Source organism: Chiroxiphia lanceolata, chromosome 2 (assembly GCF_009829145.1).
Source record: "Chiroxiphia lanceolata isolate bChiLan1 chromosome 2, bChiLan1.pri, whole genome shotgun sequence".
Taxonomy (NCBI): Eukaryota; Metazoa; Chordata; class Aves; order Passeriformes; family Pipridae; genus Chiroxiphia; species Chiroxiphia lanceolata.
The window spans coordinates 8,094,692-8,120,976 of record NC_045638.1 but is presented as its reverse complement, the minus strand read 5'-3'; the positions used below and the strand labels follow the sequence as shown (position 1 = coordinate 8,120,976).

At 47.1% G+C, this 26,285-nt stretch overlaps 1 protein-coding gene across 8 annotated transcripts in view; it reads right to left on the bottom strand.

The window, feature by feature from the left end:
* Positions 1-2,197: 2,197 nt before the first annotated feature.
* The window catches only part of BCOR (BCL6 corepressor), a 59,671-nt gene continuing 35,583 nt past the window's right edge, over positions 2,198-26,285 (bottom strand). For all 8 annotated transcript variants that reach the window (XM_032679803.1, XM_032679809.1, XM_032679810.1 and 5 more), the window contains 7 exons: positions 20,338-20,666; positions 19,731-20,000; positions 12,993-13,159; positions 6,064-6,209; positions 4,860-4,937; positions 4,499-4,649; positions 2,198-3,330 (listed from right to left, as the gene is read on the bottom strand). In XM_032679803.1, the coding sequence (XP_032535694.1) occupies positions 3,036-3,330; positions 4,499-4,649; positions 4,860-4,937; positions 6,064-6,209; positions 12,993-13,159; positions 19,731-20,000; positions 20,338-20,666 (1,436 nt within the window). In that variant the 3' untranslated portion in view covers positions 2,198-3,035. The remainder of the gene's footprint in view (positions 3,331-4,498; positions 4,650-4,859; positions 4,938-6,063; positions 6,210-12,992; positions 13,160-19,730; positions 20,001-20,337; positions 20,667-26,285) is intronic.

Below are 26,285 nucleotides of genomic sequence, written 5' to 3'. Positions count from 1 at the left end.
CCTGCAGAAGGCAAGAAACAGGATCAGCAGGGTTTTACCATCCCCAAAGGCTGCGTTTCTGTTTCCTTATTTTTTATTAACCTGGAGCAATGCCAGTGGTGCAAAGCAAGCATCCATGGCCCAAGGAGGATGCACAGGAAAGTGCTTTAAAGGAGAGCAGCATGAATTCAGAAACTGAAATGTTGAACACAGCCTCCTCCCAGCCCTGCTCAGCCATGCTGGTTGGAGCTACCCCACTCCTGGCTTTCCACTGTGTGGGGTCTAGACAATCCCAGTGTTGGCAAGGCAGCCAGCATTTCAACTTCCCTGCCTTCACTTCCTGTCACCAAATTCAGTCCCTGCCAGCATGCTGCCACCTCTCCTCTCCACAAGGCAACTATCCCCTGGGCTTGCCTACTGCAAAACTACTCGTGCATCCTGCCTTTCCCGTGACAATCTCTCCCAAACCACCCAGCACAGCGCCAGCCAAGCCAGCCTCTTGCACCCAGCAGCGTGGGATGCTGCCCTCCTGCTTCACTGAACCCTCCATGCTCCCTCCAGCACCCTCACAAAGCAAATCTTTTTTAAAAAGGTACATCCTAAAAGATGAAATGGTTACAGTTATGTCAAGGGACAGCACTGGGATCAGGTGTTCCCCGCCATGACCCTATTTTTAGAGCACAGACAGCCCCGGGACAGGCACACACTTGCATTACAACAGCATGAGGCTGTTACTGTATCTGAGCACGGATGCAAGCGCCAGCATGGAGAAGGCCCAACTGTACTCGGTGGAGATAGTGGAAAGCTGACTAAGCAGAGATGCTTGGGGAGCACGTGCTCAGGATTATTTGAGGAGGAGCTGGGCAAAAAGAGGAAGCCATGTCAATCTTCTGTTTGCCTGAGGGGCTCAGAGAGGTGTTTGCCACACAACCCTGGAAGTAGCACGAAGCTGATTTATACTCAGCTCAAGCCATCCAAGCATTACATAGCTGGCCAGATAAAAGGAGTCTGTAACAATTGCTTTTAATGTTCTCCCTTGCCTTAATTTTCTGGCCCATCTCTTCTTCCTGGGAAAATCAGGGGGTAAAAGCAGCCGGTAACAGGGAATAGTAGAGATGTCTGTGTTTCCATTCTCCCAGCATGCCCGTATAACCCGTGCAGGAGAGATCACTATCCACATTATCCAAAGTCTGAAGCGAGACATCGGTAGTTGCATAAGGACTAAAAATTCCCTGTCCTGTGCAGAAATGGAACTTCAGCTGCCAGCAGCAGACAGATTTTTGACCCCTCTCTCACCTCTTGGTTTGGCTACAAAACCACCTTACCCACAGAAACAGCCCCACTGTAAGACACACAGTAAAAATGTTTGGCAAAAGACTCTGGTAACACACCATGAGAAGCACCAGCTCTGAGTCCCTCCCTCCAGTGCACCTTCAGAAATGAGGCATCATTCTCCCAGGCCTTGAGGACAATGGAGAAACTTTTTCCCAGGTGCTTTTCTCAAGATTGAGCAGGTGCTCTGCTCGAGACCCTTCTGGTGTGGGTCCTGGCCCTCACCAGAAGAGCACCACGATTTAAACACCTCAGAGGTAACTGGCTATCACAAGACATACTTCTGGTAAGAACAGCCCCAAAGTAAAACTCAGGAGTTTGGGTTCACAGCAACAACTTCTTTCCACAAGGGGAAGGGCAGATCCAGATCCCAAAGAGAGGGTCTGCCCAAGGCCCAGGGTGCCCAGACTCTCAGATGCAAGTTCCTGAGCTGTGTAAAAGTGACATTTGGGTCACTGTCACTTCAGATCCCCCCCAAGTGTGCTCATAGCTTTAATGCTCCACATTAAAGCATTTCCCCTGGTACTGTTCTCTCCTCTGCAGACTCTGGTGGAAGGAGAACTCGGCCAACTCAAATTAATGCAATAACAAAGGAGGGAAAATAATTGAGCCTACTCACAATTCTTTAACTAAAAGGTGATGCAGAAAGTATAGTGAACACCAGTTTTAAAATTCTGTCCCACCGAGTACGTCTGCCTGATGTTTTCTTGCAACCTTGAATTTAGAAAGCTGATACAGATTCTACCTCAGATTTCATCAGCACCTCACCAGCACCTGTGCCAGCCCTGTTCCACTTTGGAAACTACTCCCAGAGCCTCTTTTCATAAACGTTAATGAGGCAAAGCTCATGTCACAGCCAGGCATGGAATTAACGGGAGTCACTTTAGCCTCTTCATTTCTCAACAGTTTTATTGCCTTTAAGAAAATTTTTGTAAAATATAAATACAAAGGCAGAAGATTTACTTACAAAGTTAAAACACAGATCTCAAACATAAACACACAATTCAGAAAATTTAGTTTATGTACAGTTTCAAGCAACTTCAACATATGTTAGTTTTTCAATATTTTACAAGGTACAGAAAAAATAGTTCAAAGTCTTCTTTAAATAAAGAGCATAAAATGTTTAAACATATATAAACAATCCGGTTTGATGTGTGAAAACTAAATTTCACAGCTTTTAAATTAGGATATAAAAGTTCTTACAATTAGTTGATGCGTATGGATATGGTTTAATTTATATTTAAAACTATTGAATTATATTCAATAGTGCTTACCTGGCCAAAGCAGGTAATTCTGTAAACAAAAAAACCAAAAATAATATAACCAAGTGCCTTACCAAATTCTATCTCCCAAACAAGCCACACGACTTTGATCACATCACCTAGAAAAAGTATGTTCTGTGTAATCAGTGCTTTGTATGAAACAAAGTCAATGTGTGGGTGTGTTCTTTAAAAAAAAAAAGTGTGTTCCGAGTAATAACAAACTTATCCCAAAGCCTGTGTGCATTTAAAGAAACATTATATAACAATTTTGTAAAAACTGATTGAAGTTAAAAAAAAATTTTTCCAAAATCCATCCAACTGGAATTCAGATCTCTTATATAAAGGAAAAGATATTTTCATATTTAATAGTGTCCTTTCTTTACAGAAACAATTTAATTTGAACACATATACATAATAAAGAAGTAACTGTATAGAGCACTGTACATTAAATGGCCTGATGGTTCACCAGAGGATGTCAAAGGGAGGGTCCTCCTGCGGATGCAACCAGTGAAGCGAGGAGCCGAGCAAAGTCTTGAGTTCGCTTGTGAACTCCACCAAGTCCAACAGCTCTTTGCTCTCTGGGTTAAACGCTTCAAGGTCCGTAGCACAAGAGAACAACTGGCTGAGGGAAGTCTGTTTGTAAAACTCTGCCTCCGTGATGGTGACGACTTCCAGATTGGGGAAGTTGCAGCGGAAGATGCGAGACGACATTTTTAGCCTCTTCACCACGTCCGAGAGCAAAAGCCAGTTCCGTGGTCTGTGGAAGCGAAGGAGAAAGAGGCTCCAGTAACTGACATTAAGTCATGGGCTTCTTGACTGTCATTGTGTCACTGCGTGACAAACCCTCCCTGACCACACCCTCGCAAACAACCTCTCTGACATCAAGGCTGTCACCCAGGGGGTCGAATATAACAGATGTGCAGGAGTGTACGTATTTATTTGGAGTCCTGCTGCCCACAGCTTTGAGGAAGGAGAGGTCCAGGCATGCAGGGGCACTGGAGCCTATAAAACCTGGGCTCATGAGTGCACATGTGGGCCAGCAGCCATCCCAACAGCTGCTCGTACAGCTGGTTCACCTGGCTGAGCCCAACCCCCATTTAGCAAGTTAGGAGATGGCTTATAGTTATAACCACAAAATTCAGCACCTCTGACTTCCAGAGATGCTGATATTAAACAGAAGTAAACAGTGAGTTGGTTTTTTTCTCAGGTATTTTAAATTTAATCTTGTCCACTTCGGGGAACTTAAGTTACATCCATCACCCAAATAATAAAAAACATGGTAAAATCTGCACTCCTTCATGATCAATATTTAAAACTATTTTTCTCACAGCTGTCATCGAAATTGGTGCAAATGGTAAACAGTAGCTGTTTACAAAGCTAATTTGTATCTTGAACATAATAGATAACACAACTTTTCAGGTCTTTGCTTATTATTAAACATCATAGAATCTTCTCTAAGATGCTTATTTGTTTGTTCCAATTCACAGCTTTAAACCAGTTTTGCTACAAAGTCTAGAAAAGCAGTAATGGTGTCATTTTGTCATCCGCAAAAGCGTGTCCACTCAGCAGAACAGAAAAGCCCATAAAATACAATTAACAATACTTTACAAACACAGTATCCAAAATTAAGTGCTAGAAACACTGGTATTTTGGGATGTTTTAACAAGGTGCTGTCTGGGGTGAGGGAAGGAACTTGTGTTCAAATGTCACTTGCGCCGCTTGAGAGTATGGCACTCAAAACTCAGCCCTGACAAATCAGCCTTTCCCCCTCTCACCTCCCATTAGTTTATTTCCCAGCAATCACGGCATTGATCTTTCATTCACACTGCATAAATGCAAATGCTTTTCCCCGCAGACACAAACTGCCACCAGCCCAAGTTGATCGCCTCAGCTGTTTTTAGCCCGAAACCTGCATTTGTTCTTACCCCTGAGAGAGACACACTTGAATGTTGTAACACGGCAAGGGAGGCTCATCTGAAAATTCAAATTCAAACACATCGCTAAAGCCATCTTCATCTTCATCACCTGGGCCAGGAGGATTTGCCAAGATGTCAAATCCAGATTCATCTTTCGGATCTGAATAAAATTGAATAAAAGGTGCCAAGTCAGCATTGAAAAGACTGTTGCAGGCCTTGCTTTTTCTTCAAATAACGTGATCTGTAAATAAAATCAGTTTGCTTCCTTCCTAGCTTCCTCCACCATGAAAACTAAACAGCCCCCACCCCCACGTGCCGCATGTTTTTAAAGTCTCCGCATACAAAGAAATAAAGGGCAACATTTGCTCACCGCACACAGAGCTGCCATAGAAATCCCAGTACAAACCAGGGTCATCAACACTTCGACCTTGCAGGTCAGTTAAATACTCTGGAGAGGAAAAAACAACAACAAAAACATACTGATGAGAACAAAAAGCTGGTAAGTTTAGCAGACCGCGTGTCATACAGACTCAATATGCATCCTCCATACCTTTCATCAAAAAATCCCACACTATTTTCCTGGTACACATGCCACACACCATTCTCTCACATCAAATAATGAACCACCACATCAAACAATCAGCCAGGGTCTAACAGGGACAGACATAACCCTAAGCTTCAGAAACTGAGAGCAGCATTTTAGTTTTGTGAAAACAGGATGCATCACACCTTTTGGCCTTCCCAATTATTCTGGACACCAGCTTGGGGGTGAAACTGTGGCCCCAAATAAACTGATAAAAAAGGTTTTTCCACACAGATATGTTCAGAAGATGTAATTCTTTTCTACAGACATAATTTGGGAGATTTACTAACTGCGTTGATGAAAAGATACTGTGATTCAGAATGCTAAGAAGTCCAAGATACTGAATTTTTCTGGAGTCCTGATACACCTATGGGATTTCTACACTACACCATTTGAAGAGATAAGTGGATGAGTTCTTAAACTGATTGACTGTGAACACCTTCAGAGGTAAGTTATTAGGAAATGCAGTGTCTTCATCCAACACTAAGAGGAAAAAAAACCCTAAATCCATGTTACAACATGGATACGTTTAAAGACAAGAACCTTTAATGTAGTTTCATAGCATTTCAGATATAAAACAAGGCAGAACTTGCAAAAAGAAAAACACTTTAAGATAAAAAGTAAGACCACAGGAAAATATGAGTATGTTTAACAAGCAACAATTCGATTTGGCAAGTTTCTTATTTTCATTTCAAACAGAAAACCGAAGGCACGGAAACAGTCCGCTGACCTCCCACCTACCTAGCAAATCTGACAGTGGAATAATCCTTATGACTTATTAAGAGTTTCAATTAGAAGGAGCCCCCATGCATGGCTGTGCTTCCCACCTGCAGCTACTGGGGTTTTGCAGGCAGAGAGGGAGCTGCTGCTCACCCCGAGGTTTCTTGGCGTGGAGCCATCCCCGCCAGGCAGGAGGGACTCTGGGAGGCCAGGGAACAAAACCCCCCATTTGCCACGACCAGCAAAGCCCCCAGGCAATGTGGGCACTGACCTGTGAGGAAGGTCTCCATGAGCTCACTGTGGGTCATTTTCACGATGGTCCTCCCAGAGTAGGTTGCAAGTGTTGGATCAGCACCATAAGACAGCAACAGGCGGACGATTTCCAAGTGGTCGTTTTCGACGGCGTCGTGGATTGGTCTGGAGGGAGAAACAAAAAAAAAGAATCACAGCGTTACATTTTGACTCAACAGTATTATGCAAATGTGTTTGACAAGAAACTTCTGACTGTAGATCAAAGTTATTTATAGAAAGTAGCACTATTAATACAGCTGCCAATCACCTTACTGTCGGTTTTACTTGCACATCACCCCCTCCCCTCGTCTTCACAGTCAGAGTGCTCAGGGCAGATATTTCTGTTACGTCTATTCATTGCTGCACACATTTTGAGGGCCAGTAAAATAATTACACCGCTGTTACAGAAAGCAGGAGTTTGTGTGAAGCCTCACAAACATAATTTTGCTGCAAGTCACTCTACCGTTCCAAATCTCTGCCAATTTAACAGCGTGTTGTGGAGTAAGGCTCGCTCAGGCTGCCTCTGGGCAAGCACGGAAATCAGTTACCCAAAGCTCCTAAATTATGTACACAGAAATAAGTTATGAAAATTTGCTAGGAATTAAACTTCCGTGCAGAATATCCTCTTTAAACAGTACTCGTGAATATATTTGCAGCACAATTCCACCCTCCTAATCAGAGAACAGAAAAACATGTTATTTTAAGTGTAGTCCACCCAGAAATTAACATATTTAACATGGCATGAGCAATCTATACAAGCTCAGACATAGATTTTGTGAGCCTACAGAAGGATTATTCATTAATACACATGCCTGCAATTCCAGGTTTAGAATTCCTTATCGCTAATTATAAATCGCATTAACTTTTGCCTTTAAAATTGATTATACGTAACGGGGAGTTGTCTGGGAGTAGAACATATTACCCTTCGGACCAATGAAGATGTGTTAAAATCCCATCCTTTCCTTAGACAACAAGTGCAGGGAACTGAAAGGGGAGTCAAATGCATGGACAGTGATCATGGCCGTTCAGCTCAGCTCAGCACTCCTCCTTTAGGCCGTCAACACCACTGCCCCCAACAAGGCTTTCAAGCTCTCACAGAGCTTGTATTAAAAGGCAAGGAAGGACTTTAACTAGGATCACATACTGCCTTCCTGGAAAGCTTTCAGAATGGTGTTACAAGGGGAAGTCATCTGGAAGCACAGCCAAGCAAACCTCTCCGCTCTGTCTACTGATCTGCCAAGCAACGCTCAGCTAACAACCAGAGCTTAAACTCCCTCCTGAGAAGAGGTCACGTCCAACCACTCCTTCTGCCTCACGTGGCAATGTTCCCTCTATGTCACCACTCTTTTGGCATGAACTGGCACCCACATGAGCTGAGGGCAGAGGAGGGGAGGATCAAATCAGTCAGAAGGACGGCACACCGCTGTTTTCCCATCTATCACACAGCACTGCTGGGAGGAGAAGGAGAAGGGGGACTCTGACACATCTCAAAAAGATGCTCCAGATGTGTTTATTCCAAGTACTTTTCAGTAGGGCATGACTTAAGGTGATTAACATCTGTCACACGTGAAGGACTCTTGCTTGCCCCTATCTTGCTGGAGAGCTGTATGCCATTTTGGCTTTACACATGCACGATACTATTGACATGAGGAGGTGCACTTGGGGGCTTTGCAGCTCGTTCCCTATGGAGAGAGGGTTTATCCCATGCTTCCTACCTCCTGCACACCCCATGCCATCAGGGAAGAAGCAGGTGATCCTCAAGCTTCTGAGCGCAGTCCTCAATCCAGCTTGTGCTAACCCTCAGAACCCCGGCAGCAGAGAGCACAAGATGTGGACGCCTTCAAAGCCCAACATCCTGTTCTTTGGAAAGCCACTTTAACATTTTAAGACTGGAGAGGTCCACAAGGATCACTTGCAAAGGGGTCAGGATATCCCTTCTCAGTTTCTGAGGGAACATCTCTAACATAACACTGAAACTATATGACGCCTTTGAGACAGAACAGTGCTGGAGAAGCCAGCATTCCCGGGATCCCCCACAAGCCTCACCCTCCCACCTCCACCTCCTGACTCAGTGCTTCCGCACAGGGACTGTCGCAGCACCACGCGCCCACGCGGCAGCCGGAGCATCCAGGATCGGTGCTGAACATCCCAGGCGACACAAAGCAAGAGGGAACAAATAACAGAGGTGCCGACAGAGAGGCTGAAGGAGTATCGGGTGTTTCTGGCTGTCAGCAGGCGTCTGAGGCCGGAGCTGCCAGGTCATGGCACTCTGACCATCTACAGCAGGAAAGGTCAGCCTTGCTGCAAACCCTCCTGTCCCCCACTGGGCATGAAGCATCCCTGGCTGCAAGTCTGGCAACAGACACCGGGAACAGACGAGAGTTACGGCTGCTGCCAAATCACGCTTTTTTCTCCCCCACTCCTTCACTTCACTGGAGTCTTTAATTTCGCACAGTTTTAAATTTAATTTCAGAATTACGATTTTCTGGTTTGGGGAGGGGGGTTGAAGAGTGTTGCAGGATTATTGGCTTGTGGGTTTACTTGTTTGTGTTGCTTGGGGTTTTCTTCTTTTTAAACTGACTTACCTAAGTGGCTTTTGAAGCAGTAATGAATTCAAGATGATCCCTTAACTTATTAAAAACAGCATCTAAATCACCACTCAGTGTTTCAATTGATTTAACGACACTCAAACGATTTTATTAAAGGGTGCCTGGGCATTCCCCAGGAAGGAAAAATTGCAGCACATGGGCTGCAACCCCGTGATGGAACCTCTCTCTCCCTTTCTACAGGTCACCAAGCCCCGTGTGGTGGTGCAGACAGGCAGAGGCAGCAGGGCAGGTAGACTCACCTTTGTTGTCTAAGAGTGCACCAGGAGGCTGCCCAGGCATGAGAGGGGGCTTTACAGAGGCATGAGGAAGGAAAGGCGTAGTAAAGCCGTGCGGAAGAAGGAAGAACAATAAATAGAAGGAAGGAAAGAAAACACTGGCAGGGAGGGGGGAGAATAGGAGATTCCCCATAGATAAGTCGGGGAAAAAAGGCAAAAACAGAGCACTGACAGACTCTTTCACTGGCTAGAACAGCTTCTTGGCAAGCTCACAAGCGGGACCATGCAAAGGCAGAGCTATTCGTTTGCTTCTCCCAGCAGGGCCAGCAGAGCAGGGAGTATTTTTCAGTCTTGGCAGAGTTTAACCATCCTCTTTGTAGGATGCAAAAGCGACTATTGGAATAGGCAACTTTTTCAGATGTCAAAAAAATAGATCCCTGGGAGTCCTCTCCTGGAGAGGATTTGCCCATACAATCTTTTCCGCCCTGAGCATCGTGGAAATAAACACTCTCTATCCCTAATGGTACAGTTAACGTAGTGCAGCTCGTTTCTAAAACAAACCCTTCAAAAGGCCCCAGAAGGATCTGGGGACATTCAAGAGCTGCAATATCCTACAGAAGACACACATCTCAACCCTCTCTTGTGTACTGTCGAAATCTTCGTACTATTTTTACCACCACTACAGTTAAGAAAACATTTCACTGGGGGTTTATCATTCCACTACCAAAATTATAAACTATTTAGACCAGTCAGGGTTTGCTCCCAGCCTTTCAGGCACCACCAGAATTTTCCTCACTGCAGTAAGAGGTCTTGTAACTCGCCGAGCAATACCATATTCTGGCGTTTTATTTTAATTTCCATCCACTCCGTTACACGACGCTGCCCCTCGGAAGAGGCAAGGCACAAGTTGCAAGAGGGCAGCTACGCAGGCTGACTCTTCTTTAACGCAATTAGCTGCTGGAAGGTATGGCTCTGCCAAGACCAGATGAAAGGACACAGGAAGAGAGCCATCTTGGCATGGTCCTCCCAGGGAAAAAAAAATAAAAAAAGGCTGAGCTCATCAGCTGCCAGCAAGGAGGATACAGCAAAACTGGCTTCGGAGAGCAAATCCAGGGAACAAACTCTGGAGCAATGGAGAGCCCTCGCTAACAGGCAGGGGATGCCTGTATTTTTGGCATGTGGTTTTGTTTCTATACTGGCACCGGTTCAGCTAGGGTGTGCTGCAGAGGTAAGAGGAGAAGAACAAGGAGATAAGGCCAAAGACACTCGGCAAACATCCTTGCTAATGTCTGGCACCGGTCGACGAACAACCCCTTGATAATCTACTGCACTTACTGGGGTCCTGTAAGGGAAGGGAAGCGCTCAACTCTTAAGCACGGTCTATTATTATTTATAGGTAAGACGATTAAGAGCCCTTAGTGACTGCGGCACCTCGGAGACAGGTCTTAAAGATCTCCGGGTTCTACAATAATCTTTGATTAGGCACTAATTGAGCAGCAGACTGCTTGTGTATTCAGGGTCTACAGGCGCTGCATGTGGTCTATCAGCAGAGTTTAAGGGGAAAAACGTCGAAAACCTACCACATTTAGCCTGGCCAGATGTGCTGTGAATAGGGCAGAGAGGGACATCCTGCGCTGCAGGCAGAGCCCTGGCGCCTAGCTGATGGTGAAGGGAAGGACTGCACCACACCTACACTCCCAAACACTGTCACCTCCTTGCACTGCCACTACAGTCTGGTGCTTTGTTTGTTTTTGGCTTCACCAAGATATGTGATGGTATTAGGAACCAGAGGCTGAAAGCCTGCCTTACCTACTAAACTTAAGGCAGACTGGCTGTGTGGCTACATAAAAGGCAACACCAAAGCAAGAGGCTCAGGTATTTGCTTCGCTCCCAGAACACACATGTGCAAAACCAGCACACCGATCAGAGCACCTGCTGCACTTCAGGCAGGACTGGAAGGAGAGATGCCCTGACTCTGCAGAACTTCACTACATCCTTCACATTCACGTGGACATTTTTTTGTACAGACTAAAGACACATCCTCACTCGTCACAACTTTTCAGAGTGTCCTCCAAAAAGCTGACCGCAGAGGCAGCAAGTAACACAGACCAAAGCTTCAGGCAGCTGAGATCCAAGTGACACCCCAGACTGCCACATTAACCAACAAGCACATGCAGTTAAGTCACTCCTCTGTGCTGAACAGAACTACACACATCCACTGTTACTGTCTGCAGACTTGAAGGCTTCCAGGTGAGGTGGCAGAGGGGACAATAAAAAGCATATTCAGTGTCGTTAAAAAAAGCAGGGGAAGGGGACAAGTCTTTGATGATCGGTTGAGGAAGACTGAGGATTCTTTCCTCCTAAAAGTTAAAGGAGAAAAACTTCAAGAGAGAAATGGGATTTATCTTATGAATGTCCTGATTGACTCTACAGAGGCAGAGAAGTCTGGTCCTGCCAAAAGGAAAGGGATAACACCAATCCAAAGTTCCTTACAGAAGCTTCTGCTCTCTGTCCTGCCCAACTCAGGGCATCCAGACCACCTTTCATCTGCATATTAGATGTGGTTTGTATTCACGCTGTCTGTTGGGCAGCTTTCCAAATGAATACGAAGTCTGTCCTCAGAAAAGAGAGGTAACAGCAAGCTGAGTTCTGACATTACCGCCTATGATCAGATCATCATTATGTTCATTTCTAAAATGCATTTTCCCCAAAACAATTTCTCAGGGTACACTAGCCAAGTTTCTTTCTTGGAAATCAGCTCCATCTGTGAATAGAAATCAAAGGTGGACTCCAAACTGGCGGGTGATTAAGACTGATCAGAAACTTCCTGGGGATAATTTTCTATATAGGTTATTCCAGCAAGTGAGACAAAAATAATTTAGGTTTCTTTTTATGGCAACTCGCCGCTGTTGCATAGGTCATGTATTAAAGCTGAAGGCAGCAGAAAATGCGAGGCTGTTTGGTAACCTACAGAACTCAGAATTCTTACAAAGAAGTGGGCGACAGAGGAAGAATCCAGTCGGGATCTCAATGTTTCTCCAAAAAGGCTTCCTTTGGGCCGTGATGGGCCAGTGATGGGCCGGTAACAATAGACCATCATGAACTTTTAATGGACCATCCTAACCAGCCCTCTTTTTGTTTTCCTGACTCCTCCCTTCTCGAGTTAATAAATAAAGAGCTTAAAAACAAAAGCAGGCTCTTAGTTACGCTAATTTTACCTCCCTGGCTATTTGGATGGTGATAGGGAATGCGATAAAGCATTTAAGATAACAAGCTGCAGGAGATTCAGAGAATACAAAGCGACCTGTCTCCAAAATGCATAGACTGAATAACGCATGTGCTGAGGACAAGTTACCCCAAGGTCAGCCCCGCAGAGGTGGTCAAAGAGGTACTTTAGGAGATACACAAGAAGCTTGAAAAAAGGTGGGAGCAGCATTTTTATCTCCACAATGCAAAAAAGAAAAGCCTGCTATCTATTCTGCCAGCACAGGAACTAAGCACCCCTACCATTCTGTGAAGGAAACTAAAAAAGGCTAATTCAGGATTTAGGAAAAAAGTAAATCCAAAATATCAAATGAGCAGATAGTTTAACAGTTCAGCAAAACAACATTTTTATACGGCATATACAGGACTTGCACACCCAATCGCCACAAAAGCCTGAAGTGCTCTTTAAAGTAACCCTGCTAACAAGGCAAAACCCACTCTTTTGGCACAACTCAAAGGAACTGGAGGGCGAGCGAGCAGGGCTGCAGCTCAAGTATCCCTCCTTCCTGCCCTGCAGCTGGCAATTTCACTAACTCTAAAAAAAAAACCACCAAAAAACAACCAAGGCACAACATATGAAAATTCCCAGAAGAAAAAAAATTAAATTACACTGAAGTCAAGTCACGACAGAAGTGTGCCCCCACTGCTTTGTTAACTGCATGCGCCTGCCAAACGACCAGCAACAAGGAGGACCTTGGTAGCTTCGAGGGTTTCATGCAGGATGGGGAGGGTGGGACAATGGGGGGATAATGGAGAAGGCACAGAGGGAAGGGGTCCGGTGGTGGTGACCACCCGATGCCGGGGCCAGAGGTGCTGCTAACCTGGTTCCATCCTGAGCACTGCAGTTGACATCGGCGCCGTACTCGAGGAGATGCCGCACGATGCTCAGCCAGCCTCTGGCACAGGCCTCATGCAGGGCACAGTAACCCGCGTTGTCACGATGATTCACATCACACGCCTTGTTTTCCAAACAATACAGAACCACTTCCTGGAAACAGGAGGAAAAACAAATGCATCAGAGTTATTTCTCGGTGCGTGAACGCACAGGTTTCTCTATTTGAAGGAAAAAGGAGGGGGGGGGGAGAAGGGCAAAAGAGAAAATCCCTGTGATATGCCCTCTTTGAGATGGGTCAGTCAAAGGGAAAATAAAAGGGGGAGCTCTTGAAAGTCCTATTTATTCAGGAAACAGCAGAGACCACGACTTCCCTGAGCAGACTAGTTTGGGCAAAGCGACACCGAGAGCTCTGCACCCCACGGGGACCTTCCTGAAACCCGCAACCTCAGGAATCATCACAGAGATGGAATGTGCAAACTTTGCAGATAAAACCCATAACCTTCCACTTCTCAAAACTTCCACACGTAAAGCTAGTTGGAAGGTTTTTACTCTTACATCTACATTTTTCAGCAGAAAATTCTGCAAGCGCAACAGCAGCACAGCCGACACAGTCGGTTCGATTTTGAAAAGAAAAAGTGCGTGACCCGACACAAAAACACATTTAAGACACACAAAGGATGGTTTGCTATCGGCAAACAAAAACCAGCCCGGCTCTATCAAGATCGGGGAAATCCCATTTTCATCCACCCCGGTTTCTGCATGCAGAACTAAAGCCAGGCGCCAGGTTCCAGTAACGAGCCCGGCGCCGCAGGAAGCCATGTGAATTTAACACGATTCATCTTGCAGTCAAATATACCACGCTCGAGAGCCTAGGCCAGACTCAGCTCTTCGCTGTCCTGCAGCCTTGAAACAATGACTGCTCCATCACTCAACTAAAAATTCAGGATGGTGCGAATCTTCCTCAACTTGTGTCAGACGCAAAAGAAATCAAAACAAAACAAAACACATTTCTAAGAGATGCTCAATGTATAAAATAGCCCACACGTTCCCAGATTAGTGGTAAACCATTAATTTGGCATTTGCTCCTCTCCAAGGCTGACACCCTTGCAAAGCCAGGTACAGCATGGAAGGGGTGAGTGTTTGCTTTGCCAAAACAAGAGAAGAAAACAACATCAGGGATGATGCATTTATTCCTCCCGTTTCAGAATCTACCGGAAAGCCCACAATAATCTGTGCTCTGGGTATACCTGACTCGAGAGCCGGTATCCAGGATACAGCATGAAGCTGCTCTTTTAGCAGGCCCTCACTAACCAGGCTAAAGCCAGGAGCTAATGAGCTGCCTGTCCCAGGCACCAGAGCATCCCCTGCACCTGCCACCAGTGATGCACCCACCTACACCTGATTCACCCACCGGTTTAACCTGGGACCCTCACAGTTCCCCCTGTCACCAAAGAGAACAGGGTTTTTTTATGTTCCTGCTAACCAGCCCAAAGGCCAAAAATTGGTCCAGAACGGATGTTTTTTACCCTACACATGCTCAAGCCCAGAAGAAAGGGCTGTGCAAAATAATACTCTGGAGGTATGAATTTTCCTTCAAAACCAGACCACTCTGCCAGGCAAATTAGCAGATGGATATAGGTAGCAGAAGCAGCTGCCGTATTCAGCTCTGCTTTTAGCACGCAGTTATCATTTAAAATAGATTCTGCAACTCAAAATAAAAGACCTTTCATCTATTTTTGTAAAAAGCAAAGGCTTGTCCTAGGGTGGAATACCTACTACTGGACAAAAAGGCTAATTTTGTCGGGCAATTCTGTGTTAAGAGGCTATAAGAAGAATGTCATTAACCACAAAATGTAACTATAAAAACCATAAAACTCTACATTGTTAATTAATTAAATGCCTCATTTACTTTTTTTTAACATGATTTATTCAATTTACAAAAAAATTAGCCATCGTTGCCGAATACAGGAACATGTGGTGCCACAAACACACTTTTGGTTTCACAAGCATTTCTCACTAACATTCAGGAAAGGCTATGAGAATGCCACGGGGCAATTTAATGTCTGCTCAGGTGTTCTATTTAAATCAGCAATCTGAAAATCACTAGCAGTTAATCCAAAGAGTCAAACTAGCACCTCACCAGCCAAGGTATGTGCCACAGCCACTGCCACTGCCTGCAGGTTGTTAGCCAAATTGCAAACAGCAGCGTTAAAATATGCAAATATGCATACTCCATCCTCATCTACAAAGATGTGCCCTTTGCATCAGTCTCCCACCCAACCTGTACTCTGCAGCAAGTCCCACTCCTTTTCCAAGGGAAGAGGTCAGCATCCCCCTGCACATCCCCCATGCCCCAAGAACGCCTGTTGCCACCAAGATGCACTACTCCCCTCCATCCGACCTCAAAACACTGCCCTTGGGTGAGGTATTCTATGCTGAGCCTTAATACTTCCCCACAGCACCACACCAAGCCTAGGAGTGATGCCCATTTCTGTGCAGGGTGCAGGAGCCCTAGGGGAGCACTGCAAGGGCAGGATGATGCTCAGGAGCTCCTGTGGAAGTGACACAGGAGATTCAGGGCCAGATCCTGGAATATGAGGCATATTCCCAGGGCAAACCCTCTCCCCATGCCCGGATAAGCCCTACCTTCATGTATGTTTAAACCCTCTGGAAACAAATATCCTCTATCCCCCACCCCCTATCATACACCACACATTCCTCTAATTTCACTGCCTTCGCAGGAAGGATTTAATACCAAACTGACCAGAGAACTTTGCGAGTCCACTGTCATGGTTTAACCCCAGTCAGCAGCCAAGCACCACGCAGCTGCTCACTCACTCCCCCACCGGTGGGATCAGGGAGAGAACCAGAAGGGTGAAAGTTGGAAAACTCATGGGTTGAGATAAAGACAGTCTAACAGGGAAAGCAAAAGCCGTGCATGCGAGCAAAGCAAAACAAGGAATTAATTCACTGCTTCCCATGGGCAGGTTCGGCCATCTCCAGGAGAGCAGGGCCCCATCACGCGTAGCGGTGACTTGGGAAGACAAATGCCATGACCCCAAAACGTTCCCCGCCTCCTTCCTTCCCCCCACTTTATATACCGAGCATGATGTCATGTGGTATGGACTATCCCTTTGGTCAGCTGGGGGCAGCTGTCCCAACTGCGTCTCCTCCCGGTTTCCCACGCACCCCAGCCTCCTCACAGCAGCGTGGCAGTACAAAAAGCAGAAAAGGCCTTGGCTCTGTGTAAGTACTGCTCAGCAATAACAAAATCGTCTCTGTATTATCATCACTGGGTTCATCAGAAACACAAAACACAGCCCCATACCAGCCACTGTGAAGAAAATTAACTCTACCCCAGCCAACACTACCACAACCAGACACACACCAAAAAGCGGCACAAAGACAGCCAGTGTTTCCTCTCACATCAAATTCATTACGCAAGCCTTTTTGTAATTTTTTTCCCCCCAAAAGACTCTACTCTCCCTGTAATTCCCTCTTCACAAAAAGTAAATTACAGTTTTAAGACTACCATTATCTCAAGTCACTTGTTTAAAACGGGGAAAACAGAATGGATTGGAGAGTGCCCGTACACTGGGATGGGTTGCTAACACCCTGCCAAAGCAAGGCCTGGAGCAGAAGCCTAGTGAAGAAAAGGCAAAGCTTCAGCAGGGATTTCCAGAGCTGAAGACCATTTGCTGCACTGTCTTTAAGTAGCCTTGCTGGCTGCAGCCCTGCAGTTTATCTGACCAGACACAAGCTACATCTGTCCTTCGACATTTCACTCTCGCGTCAGCTTTTACATGCAAAACTGTAACCGCTTGTGTCGTGCTCCCCGCAATGATCTGGGGCATATCTGTGCTGTGGGACTGAGAGCAGGGCAGAGGCACATGACCTGGCAGCATTTGGGCTCCCCATGGGTCCGGGAGTGGCATTTACAGCTTGCCAGCACCTTTGCCTGCTGAAGGTGCCAGCACCGCCTCTGGGTTTGGAGTGGGATCCCTGCACGGCCCCAGGGCATCCCTTGCTGCAAAGGCAGGCGGGCAGGCTGCCAAGGGCAGGCACGAGCTCATCCATTCCTGCCACTGCCAGGGCTCAGTGGTGCCCTGCGGTGCCAGCCACTTGCAGCTCTGAGTCCTGAATCAGCACCCGGCATCCCTTTGCGAGTTGTGGCCCTGACGATGCAAACTCATCTGCCTCCCCTGCCACCGAGCTGGCACTTGGCCACGGGGCTGCCCGCTGCCTTCGCAGCAGCTATGGGAAGCCCTCGTGTGCCCACCAAAGGTTGCTGCCCTGATAACCGGGGTGGCAGAAAATAGACATGCGCAGTTGCCACAACTCACAGACCAGCACATTACCTTGACTCATTCAGATTTCTCCTCTTTAATAAAGGAATTTGTAACTTCTTGAGCATTCTCATGTTTTCTGGACACAGAGGAAAATCAGCTTTTCTAACTGTCTGTAGTCTCATTACTAGCAAGAAAAACTCCTCACCTACAGAGTTTCCACAACTGATAACAGAATCAGCTAGGTTGGGAAAGACCTCTGAGATCATCGAGTCCAACCTTTGATCTAACACCACCTTGTCAACTAGACCATGGCACTAAGTGCCACATCCAGTCTTTCCTTAAACAGCTCCAGGGATGGTGATTCCATTACCTCCTTGGGCAGCCCTTTCCAATCACTCTTTCTGCGAAGAACTTCTTCCTAATGACCAACCTAAACCTCCCCTTAAGGGGAGGCAACTTAAGACTGTGTCCTCTTGTCCTAGTGCTGGTTGCCTGGGAGAAGACATCAACCCCCAGCTGGCTACAACCTTCTTTCAGGTAGTTGTAGTGAGCAATAAGGTCTCCTCTGAGCCTCCTCTTCTCCAGGCTAACCATCCCCAATTCCCTCAGCTGCTCCTCATCAAACTTGTGCTCCAGATCCTTCACTAGCCTCATCGCCCTGACAAGCCTCCTTGGCCTAAAAATCATCACAGCTCACCACAGGCCAAATGAAGCCCCAACAGGATGGTACAGTCACCCACTACTCTGAGCCTTGAAAGACACAGACAATGTCAGATCCCAGATTTCAGGTGCACAGACCAGCCTGTTTCCCTGCCCCCACTCAGCTCTCCTGCTCCTCTCTCCCCCAACAACAGAAACCAACTGCTGCCAACACCGGCTGAGCAACCAAATCAAATGATCTGAATATTTAAGCCTATTAAAAACATGGGTGTTCACTTGAACTTTTGGGTGAATTCAAGTCAGAAAATCAAAATCCCCCATCAGCTAATCATGGGAAGGCATGGGTGGCACACAAGGTTACCCCCCACCTTGGCAAGCCTGGGCATCTCCAGCTTTCTGCAACCAGCCAATGCTGCAGAGAGCTCCTGCTATCAAAGGAATGGAGAGCCCTGGGCCCCTCTCAAGCAGGACATCGCCCCAACAGTAAGTTTCGGAGCTGCTCCCATTAAGCTGTGCCCAGTGGAGTGTGCTGGGCACAGAAAGTGAAGTGTCCAAGCATATTCACCCTGACAGACCCCACACAGGAAGAAAATACACAGCGATAGCTTGGAGCACATCCTACAACATATTTTGATTTTGGATCCACAGAAAATTAAACCATTTAAATTACGGAGAATACCACAGCAATGTTGTAACAACGGTTTCTCCTCTCAGCTAGAGCTGAAGTGCCCCGAGTTAGAAGAAGCCTTTGTCTAGGGTAAACAAAACCTTTCCAACAAACCCCCCCCTTCCAGAGCTGGACAAGGCCTCTCTCCACACAAAGGTCTCCAGCTATACAAAGGGCATTTCAAGGTTTCAACAAATTCCCAAGGCTGGGACAGCCCCACCCCGACCTGGGCTGATGCCACCTTCCCACGTGGGGCTCAAGCCCAGCTCTGAGGTCCAGGCAGCCCTCTTACCACCAAGGCAAACCCTGCAGCTCTGCCGAAAGCAGTAGTTGTTCTGTGCAATGAAACACCTCTGTGCAAGACGTGACATGGAGCAACAACAGCGCTCATGCCCATATTTCCCCCATAAAAGCATGCTTCAAAACGGCAGAGCTGAAGGATTCATCGGTTTCTGATTTTTGGAGCAACAGGGGGCCCGTTTCATTAGACAACATTGTTCCAGCTACGCCAAGCAGCTCCAGACTCCAAGTATAAAGCAAGTAGAGTGCTCCTATGATGCGTCTGATCATGCAAGAGGACACTCCAAGCGCTACATCCTGTGTCACATACCAGATACTCCCTGGAGAAAAGAATATAAAATAAAACCCTTCTCCTAAACTACACGCTCTTCACTAACAACAAAAGCAGAAAACATACAGTTCATTAAAGATCACCATAAAGATTACTTGAAAAAAAAAAAGAAAAAAAAAAAAAAAGGCATTCGTTCTGTTTGCAGATGGTTTATATTTAAAGGGAAGTGAGGGTTACCAATAAAACTTTACCATTTGCTCACTCCCACAGGATGTTGCTCACCCTGTGTCCCTGCCAGCTGACCCAACAGCGGTGGGGACTCACTCCTGCAGCAACCTGCCTCTGAACCCCACATGCCAGGGAAGGGAACTCAGCAGGGGAAGGGGGGGCAGCAAATTCAACTGAAAATTTTCAGCGCGCTGAAAGCTGCTACTTCGCAGAATTTCCACCGATAAAACTGGAAAGAGGATTTTAACTTTTGAAATAAAAAAAAAACCCAAACCATCATCGTCCCGCGGGGCGCCCAGGGAGCCTTACCTCGTACCCCAGGCGCGCCGCCCGCTGCAGCAGCGTCTCCCCTGCGTTCTTGTTGACAATGAGCCTCCGCGCTTCGGGCGGCATCGGCCGGCTCGGGGTGGTCTCCTGAGGGGGGCTGGCAATCGGCAGCTGCGAGGGCTGTGAGACGGGTAGTAATGAGGGAGTCTGCTGCAGGCGATCATACGGCTTCTGCTCGTACGGCTTGGCTGGCGAGGAGTCGCAGTCTGAAGTAGGCTCCGGTCGCTTCCTGACTTTCCTCGTTACCGTTACCTGTCAAAACCATTACGGTGTTGGCTTTTTTTTTTTTATCCTTGTTTTTACAGTACAGCAGTGGGACTATATTTTGTCAGCAAAGAATTACGCTTTTCCACTCATATTTAATTTTTTAAGAAAGACCCGCTAGAGCTTTTTAACACAAGATGCCTCACCCCCAGCAATAGTGCCTTTAGCTCAGCTTAAGAAAAACAAATACAAAATGTGCAAAGCATCCACAGATGAATCTGAATGCAATTCCTGCTACCCTGCATGCACAACAGCGCATTAGTTTTAAGCAGGCTGGCTCTGCCTTTTCAGAGGCCAGTGGACAATTAAGTCTAAATAAAGATACCTTATCTTCAGCATTTTCGATATCTGTGGTGTCATCCCCTGTCAGAGATGACCTCCTTCTCCTCTCCTGCAGTGCCAAGTGTTTTGTTTTACACTGACGTTTCCCTGATGGCTTCTCACACTCGCTGTATTTCTGCAGCAGAGATGCATGTTGGAAATCCTCCTCTTCGTCTGTGTACAGCCCATCTGTCTTCCGGCTTTCTTTAATTTTCTGCTGTTTGGCAGCCAACCTCGAGGCTGGAGTACAGCTTGGCTGAGCCTGCCTTTTGCTGTTTGCATTGGTGGATGAAAGGCTCTTCATGTGCGGAGACACCGGGAATACGGGCAAGCCTAAATGGGAAGGAAAGGCATTACACATCGCATGGTGCGTTAAAAGGAAAATGCATTGCTAGCACTTAACACAAGCTCCTCGTCTGCTTAAGAGATCTACAATTACATTTTCAAATCATTAATATTTTAAGCATTCCACATCCCAACTGTAAACAGCGTCTCACCAGTTGACGTTACGTTAACAGTTTATCAGGCCCTAATAAAAATCCCTGAATGAAGTGCCCCGTGCCAGGTGCCGGGGCAGCGCCGGGGACGGGCGGTGGCGGTGCCATGCCAGCTCGGCAGTGCCGCAGCCCGGCCACCACGGGCGGAGCGGAACGCCGCTGGAGAAAAACTCGCCTCCTTACCTGGGAACTGCTTTATCTGAAGGGGAACCAACTCCTCCGGCAGCCTGGGCCCAGATGGGCTTGTCTGCCCTTGGCTCGGTGGGGTGCAATGGCAGATACAAGGGTGGCAAGGGAAGAGGGGAAAGGAAGAGAGGTGGGAGCGTGGATCAGGTCTGAATGGGGCAGCAGAGGAAACGTTGAGCTTAGCCCAAAGATAGCCATAAGACAGGGAACATCTCCTCAGCAGCATTTTGACTTCAAAAACAAGCCAAGAGAAGAAAGACTACTCAAGGAGCCATCCCTACAGAAGCTCTGTGCAAGCTCTATCAGAAAGTGCAGGGATTTTGCAGGAAAAGCAATCGGATGTGTTTTCCCGAGAACTCCATCCAGAACTGACTGTTTCTGGGACACTGGGGCAGTGAGGCCAGTGCTCTGCTGCCCGTGGCAGGATACTGGCAGGGCTGGGTTTTCTCCAGGGGTCATAGCTCCAACAAGCTGGATCCCACAATCTGGGCCACATGCAAAAAGCATGGTTAAGTTTTGGGTTTTTTTCAGAGTGCAAGCAGGTTTACAACAAAACAAGGACAGGAAAGTTGACTTTTTATAGTCTAAATTTCCCTTGGGAAGAGAATTGAGGTGACCTCAGAACCAACTCCTCTGCAGAAAAATTAAAGGTTGTTGGAAAGGAAGGGACACTTCGGCCAAACAATGCCACACCACTGAGGGAAGGTGCAGAAAAAACCCTGAGCACTTGAAAGAGGTTCCTTTGCTCCAAAGTCTCTGAAGTGATGCTACTTTCAGAACAGAAGAGATGGCAGGAGCAAATAAGCAGGTGCTCACAGAAGAGACACCTTTATTTAAAGAGATCCAGAGCCAGTTGGTAAAAAAGAAAATAAAATCTAGAATCCTCTTGGTGGGCAGTTTCACACTTTTGTCTTCCTTTAAATAGATCTGTGAAAGCAACTCACAGAAGGCTTTCTAGATTAGAGATGAAAACAGAAATCCCTCAGTTCTTTCGAGACACTTTCTAGAGAAAGACGCATACTGTGGCTTGCCAAGCAGATGTCAGGGAATTTATGGGACACAGGATGTGCAGATTGTTCAGCAAAAATCCTGTAAATTTTTCAGGCTTTGCAATCCTGAAGGAAGGCACCCAGTTGTAGGCTGAGCCTATGGATGCAAGGCTGTCTTTCCAACTCAGTAGACAGCATGAAGTAAGGAGTGTTTAATTCTCCTGTTTTATCCCAACCAACCTAACTGAAGTAGTACACAAAAAGCCCAATTCCAATACAGAAGTATCATCATTATCTACTTAATCACTTACTGAAAAAAAAATTAAAAAAGAAAAGCTGGCAAGCAGCAGTGATGAGCTCTGGTGAGTGCAAACGGAACAAACTGTTGCACACAGAAAAACTAGAAGATAATGAAAAACTCCCAGGTCTGGAGAATGACAGAAATACTGAAAGGATGGAGAAGAAAAACACAGGAAGGGAAGTCTATCTCAAAGAACTGCAGGCTTTCCCATGCAGAGATGCCGAGGTATTGAAAGCAGAAGTCTAATAACCACAAGAAAATGTGTATTCCCACCTGCAAGCTCCATGTAAACTGTGCTCCACTCTGACCCTCCACTGGGGTGGTGACAGCAGGCACCAGGCTAAACGTGCGGCAGAGCTAAGTGATGGAGAGTAGCTACACTATGCCCAGGAGCTTCAGGATCAATAACATTGCAAGAGGCCAGCACCACACAGAACAAGCCAAGCATCAGCCTGGGAAATGCAAGACAACACTGGCAGAAAAGAGGCAAGTGATTAAACCTGGAATCTCACCCCATTGTTCTAACCACGTGAAGGGAGAAGAAAAACAAGGGTGAGCAGGAATATCCCCAAATATCCATGGGAAAAAAAAAGCCAAAGCAAAAACCCCCAAAAACCCAGACCTCTGACTAATGTATGTTGTGGCAAGTCTGACTTAGAGCAGGACCTGTCTCCCTTCCCACAGCAGCAGGATGCAGAGAGGTCCACACGGAAAAGCAGCTGCTGCCGTGTCACCCGAATGCTCGCTTGTTCAGCTCCCATCCCAGCAGCTGCCTCCTCCTGCCTGCCAAGCCAGCGGCTGCCACACTGCCTGTAACCCGAGGCAGCTCCAAGGGGCTGGCAGAGGCTTGCTGGTAGGCAAGATCCTCCTGGCTTCTCTCCTCAGAGCTTTTGGTTCCACGCAGCTTGGGTTTTCTCCTCGCACCGGGTGAACGGCTGCGGCTCCCTGGGGGACCATCCAAAGAGCTGGCTACTGCACCCCCAGCAGCACGAGGTTAGAGCTCAGCTGGGACCCCAGCAGAGACCGTGGCTTTTACCTTGGTCATGGGTCTGGGGAAGCAGCATGATGCCCTGAGGTTGCAGACATCCCCATGCTCACAGACCTGCCACATCCTGGAGACTCTGTGCAGCAACGTCACTTTGCAAGCAGGATCACAGAATTATAAAATAATTTGGGTTGGAAGACAGCTTAAAGATCACCTAGTTCCAACCTTCCTGTCATGGGCAAGGACAGCTTCCACTAGGTCAGCCTGCTCACAGCCCCATCCAACCTGACCCTGAACACTTCAGACATGAGGCATTCACAACTTCTTCTGGCAACCTGTTCCATTGTCTCACCACCCTCACAGTCAAGAATTTCTTCCTAATACCTAATCTAAGCCTGCCCTATGTCAGCTTAAATCCATTACCCCCTTGTCCTATCACTACATGCCCTTGTTAAAAGTTCCTCACCAGCTTTCCTGTAAGTCCCCTTTAGGTACTAGAACATGCTATAAGGTCTCCCCAGAGTCTTCTCTTCTCCAGGCTAAATAACCCCTAACCTCTGACAGCCTGTCCTCATTGAAGAGGTGATCCAGCCCTCTGACTGTCTTTATGGCCTCCTCTGAACTTGCTCCAACAGGTCCACGTCCTTCCTATGCTGGGGGCCCAGGAGCTGGATGCAGCACTCCAAGTGGGATCTCATGAGAGCAAAGTAGAGAGGCAGAATTCCCCCCCCGACCTGCTGCCCATAATGCTTTGGATGCAGCCCAGGACACATTTGGCTTTCTGGGCTGCCCGTGCACATTACCAGGTCATGTTGAGCTTCTCCTCCCCAAACATCCCCAAGTCCTTCTCCACAGGGCTGCTCTCAATCCATCCTCCCCTGAACTTATTTTGGGCAAGTCACATGCCAGCTCTCATGGTTCTGGCACTGACTGGGGAACAAAGGGGTGACAGCACGGTGGCAGCTTACAATGCAACACGTGACTCCTCCCACACTAAAATCCCAGGCTCAACACGACTGGCGCAACAAGCACAGAAGTCAGAACCCTCCGTGTTCCAAGAGATTTGCAGGCACAGGCAGCAAATCATCCTGCTGTTAGACTAAGGCTTCACCGGCATAGAGGCAGACCTCAATGTCGTGCTACGGCTCGCTGTTTGGGATACAACCAGCTTCCCACAAGCAGAGACTACCACATCTGCATGCAGTGCTTGGGCACAGGAAACAGCTGTTCCCAGCTCCAGATTAAAAAAAGAAAGCTACAAATGACAGTGTGTATTCTCACATTGACAATATCTGCTTGTTTAAGAAAAGTTTGAGGACTGGTCCCAGGCAAGACAGACAAGCTGGAAGTCTCCATCTCAATGCAACTATCACACAGAGGATGCTGTCATACAACAGAGAAAAATGTCCTCATCCTCGTGAACTAAAACCAAGGAGATTCAAAGATTTACACTTCAACAGAGTTGCTGGAGCACCAGCAAAATGATCTGAACGATCTCCAGTGCCCCTGTACAATGAATAGGAAGGCGTAATTTAGTCAAGTTTACGATTTTACAGCAGTTTCCAAAACCAAGAGGTTTTTCATAGCCATAAGGCGACTGAACCTGAATGCCACTGGGAACGGTGCATAAATCGGGAGCCACCTCCTTTTCTTCCCTTAGGTCATGTGCTAGAGAAAGTCTGTCACTGCCACGGGAGGCATCGCAGGGGAAAGTGAGAGCGTCCTTACACAATGCAGCTTCTTGATAGTGACCCTTGTTTAATCTCTACAAGGTATCTCTCTCTGAAAGTACAAAGGGGGGCAGGTGATGGGCAGGGGTGTGTGAGCCGATACCATGCTCACCAAGGCAGCACATAAAGCAAGGAAGTAAGAGTCAAAGCTTCTTTTAAACCAAGTTTTGATCTTCCGCTCCGCAAATCCTTTTGGAGAACCTTCCCCATCAATAAGCATCAAAGTTTGAGGTTTTCTGCCCTCAGACAATCCTACCAAGGGGAAGGACATATGAGGAACCTTAGGGCCGAAGACAAGCTGATACTTTTGCCTGTGACTGTTTCAGAGACACTACCCAGGAAAACCCTCACTGGCACAGGATCATCTGGACTCAGTCCTTTCCATGATATGGGACAAGAGGATCCACTCTCTTCACGCTTCTCTCTTTTAAGGGGATCTCAGCTAAACTACAGGGTAGGCCAACTGGAGTGTGAGTGTCTTCCAAGTTTGATGAAGGTCCCAGGTTTGTCAAGGAGAAGGGAGCCCAAACATCCAATTCAGAGCTCCCCCTCCCAGAAACAGCCTTTCCTCAAAAACAAGCAGAGGACTTAAAGAGGCAGGAGGAGGAAGGAAAGAAGAGTATTTGCAACCTTCTACCTGACAAGTCAAAAGAGGAGACAAAGTCTTGCTGCTGTGCCCAGAGGAGACAGGGATTCACAGGTACAGGGGATGCACGAGGGGATTTGCTATGTGGGCTGCCTGATGCTCTTCCCCACCAGTTCTCCAACTAAGCAGCAAAATGTAGCAGGGAAGGAGAAAAGCATCAGAGCAGAAAAGGTGCTTAGGGGCTGAGGAGAGTAGAGACAGGAGAGTGACCTGTCCATCCCAATGAAAATTTGACAGATCGTCTCCACGGTTTCCACTCCCCCAGGACAGGGAACTGGCAGAAATGGGAGAAAGGATGGGGAAAAGGAAAAAGTGGAGTTAGGGGGAAAGAAGCAGCCAGAAACAAATCAAGGAAAGCTGATGTGCTTTGAGGAAGCAACCCCTTAGGAGAGAGCTGCTGGGAAGATCTCTGCCAAGGAGCCAGGAAGTGGGGTGACAGGGGTTTACAGAACATGCTCAGGATGAACCAGCAAGGCATCCTCATCGGGTGGAGGATGAGCTCTGCTCTTGAGCATATAGCCTGGGAAATGCAGGGAAACCCAGCGGTGCTGAGGGTGCTGGAGGTGTTGGGTTCCACAAGATCAAGAACTGCTATCTGTGCTGACGCTTTTTCAGAGG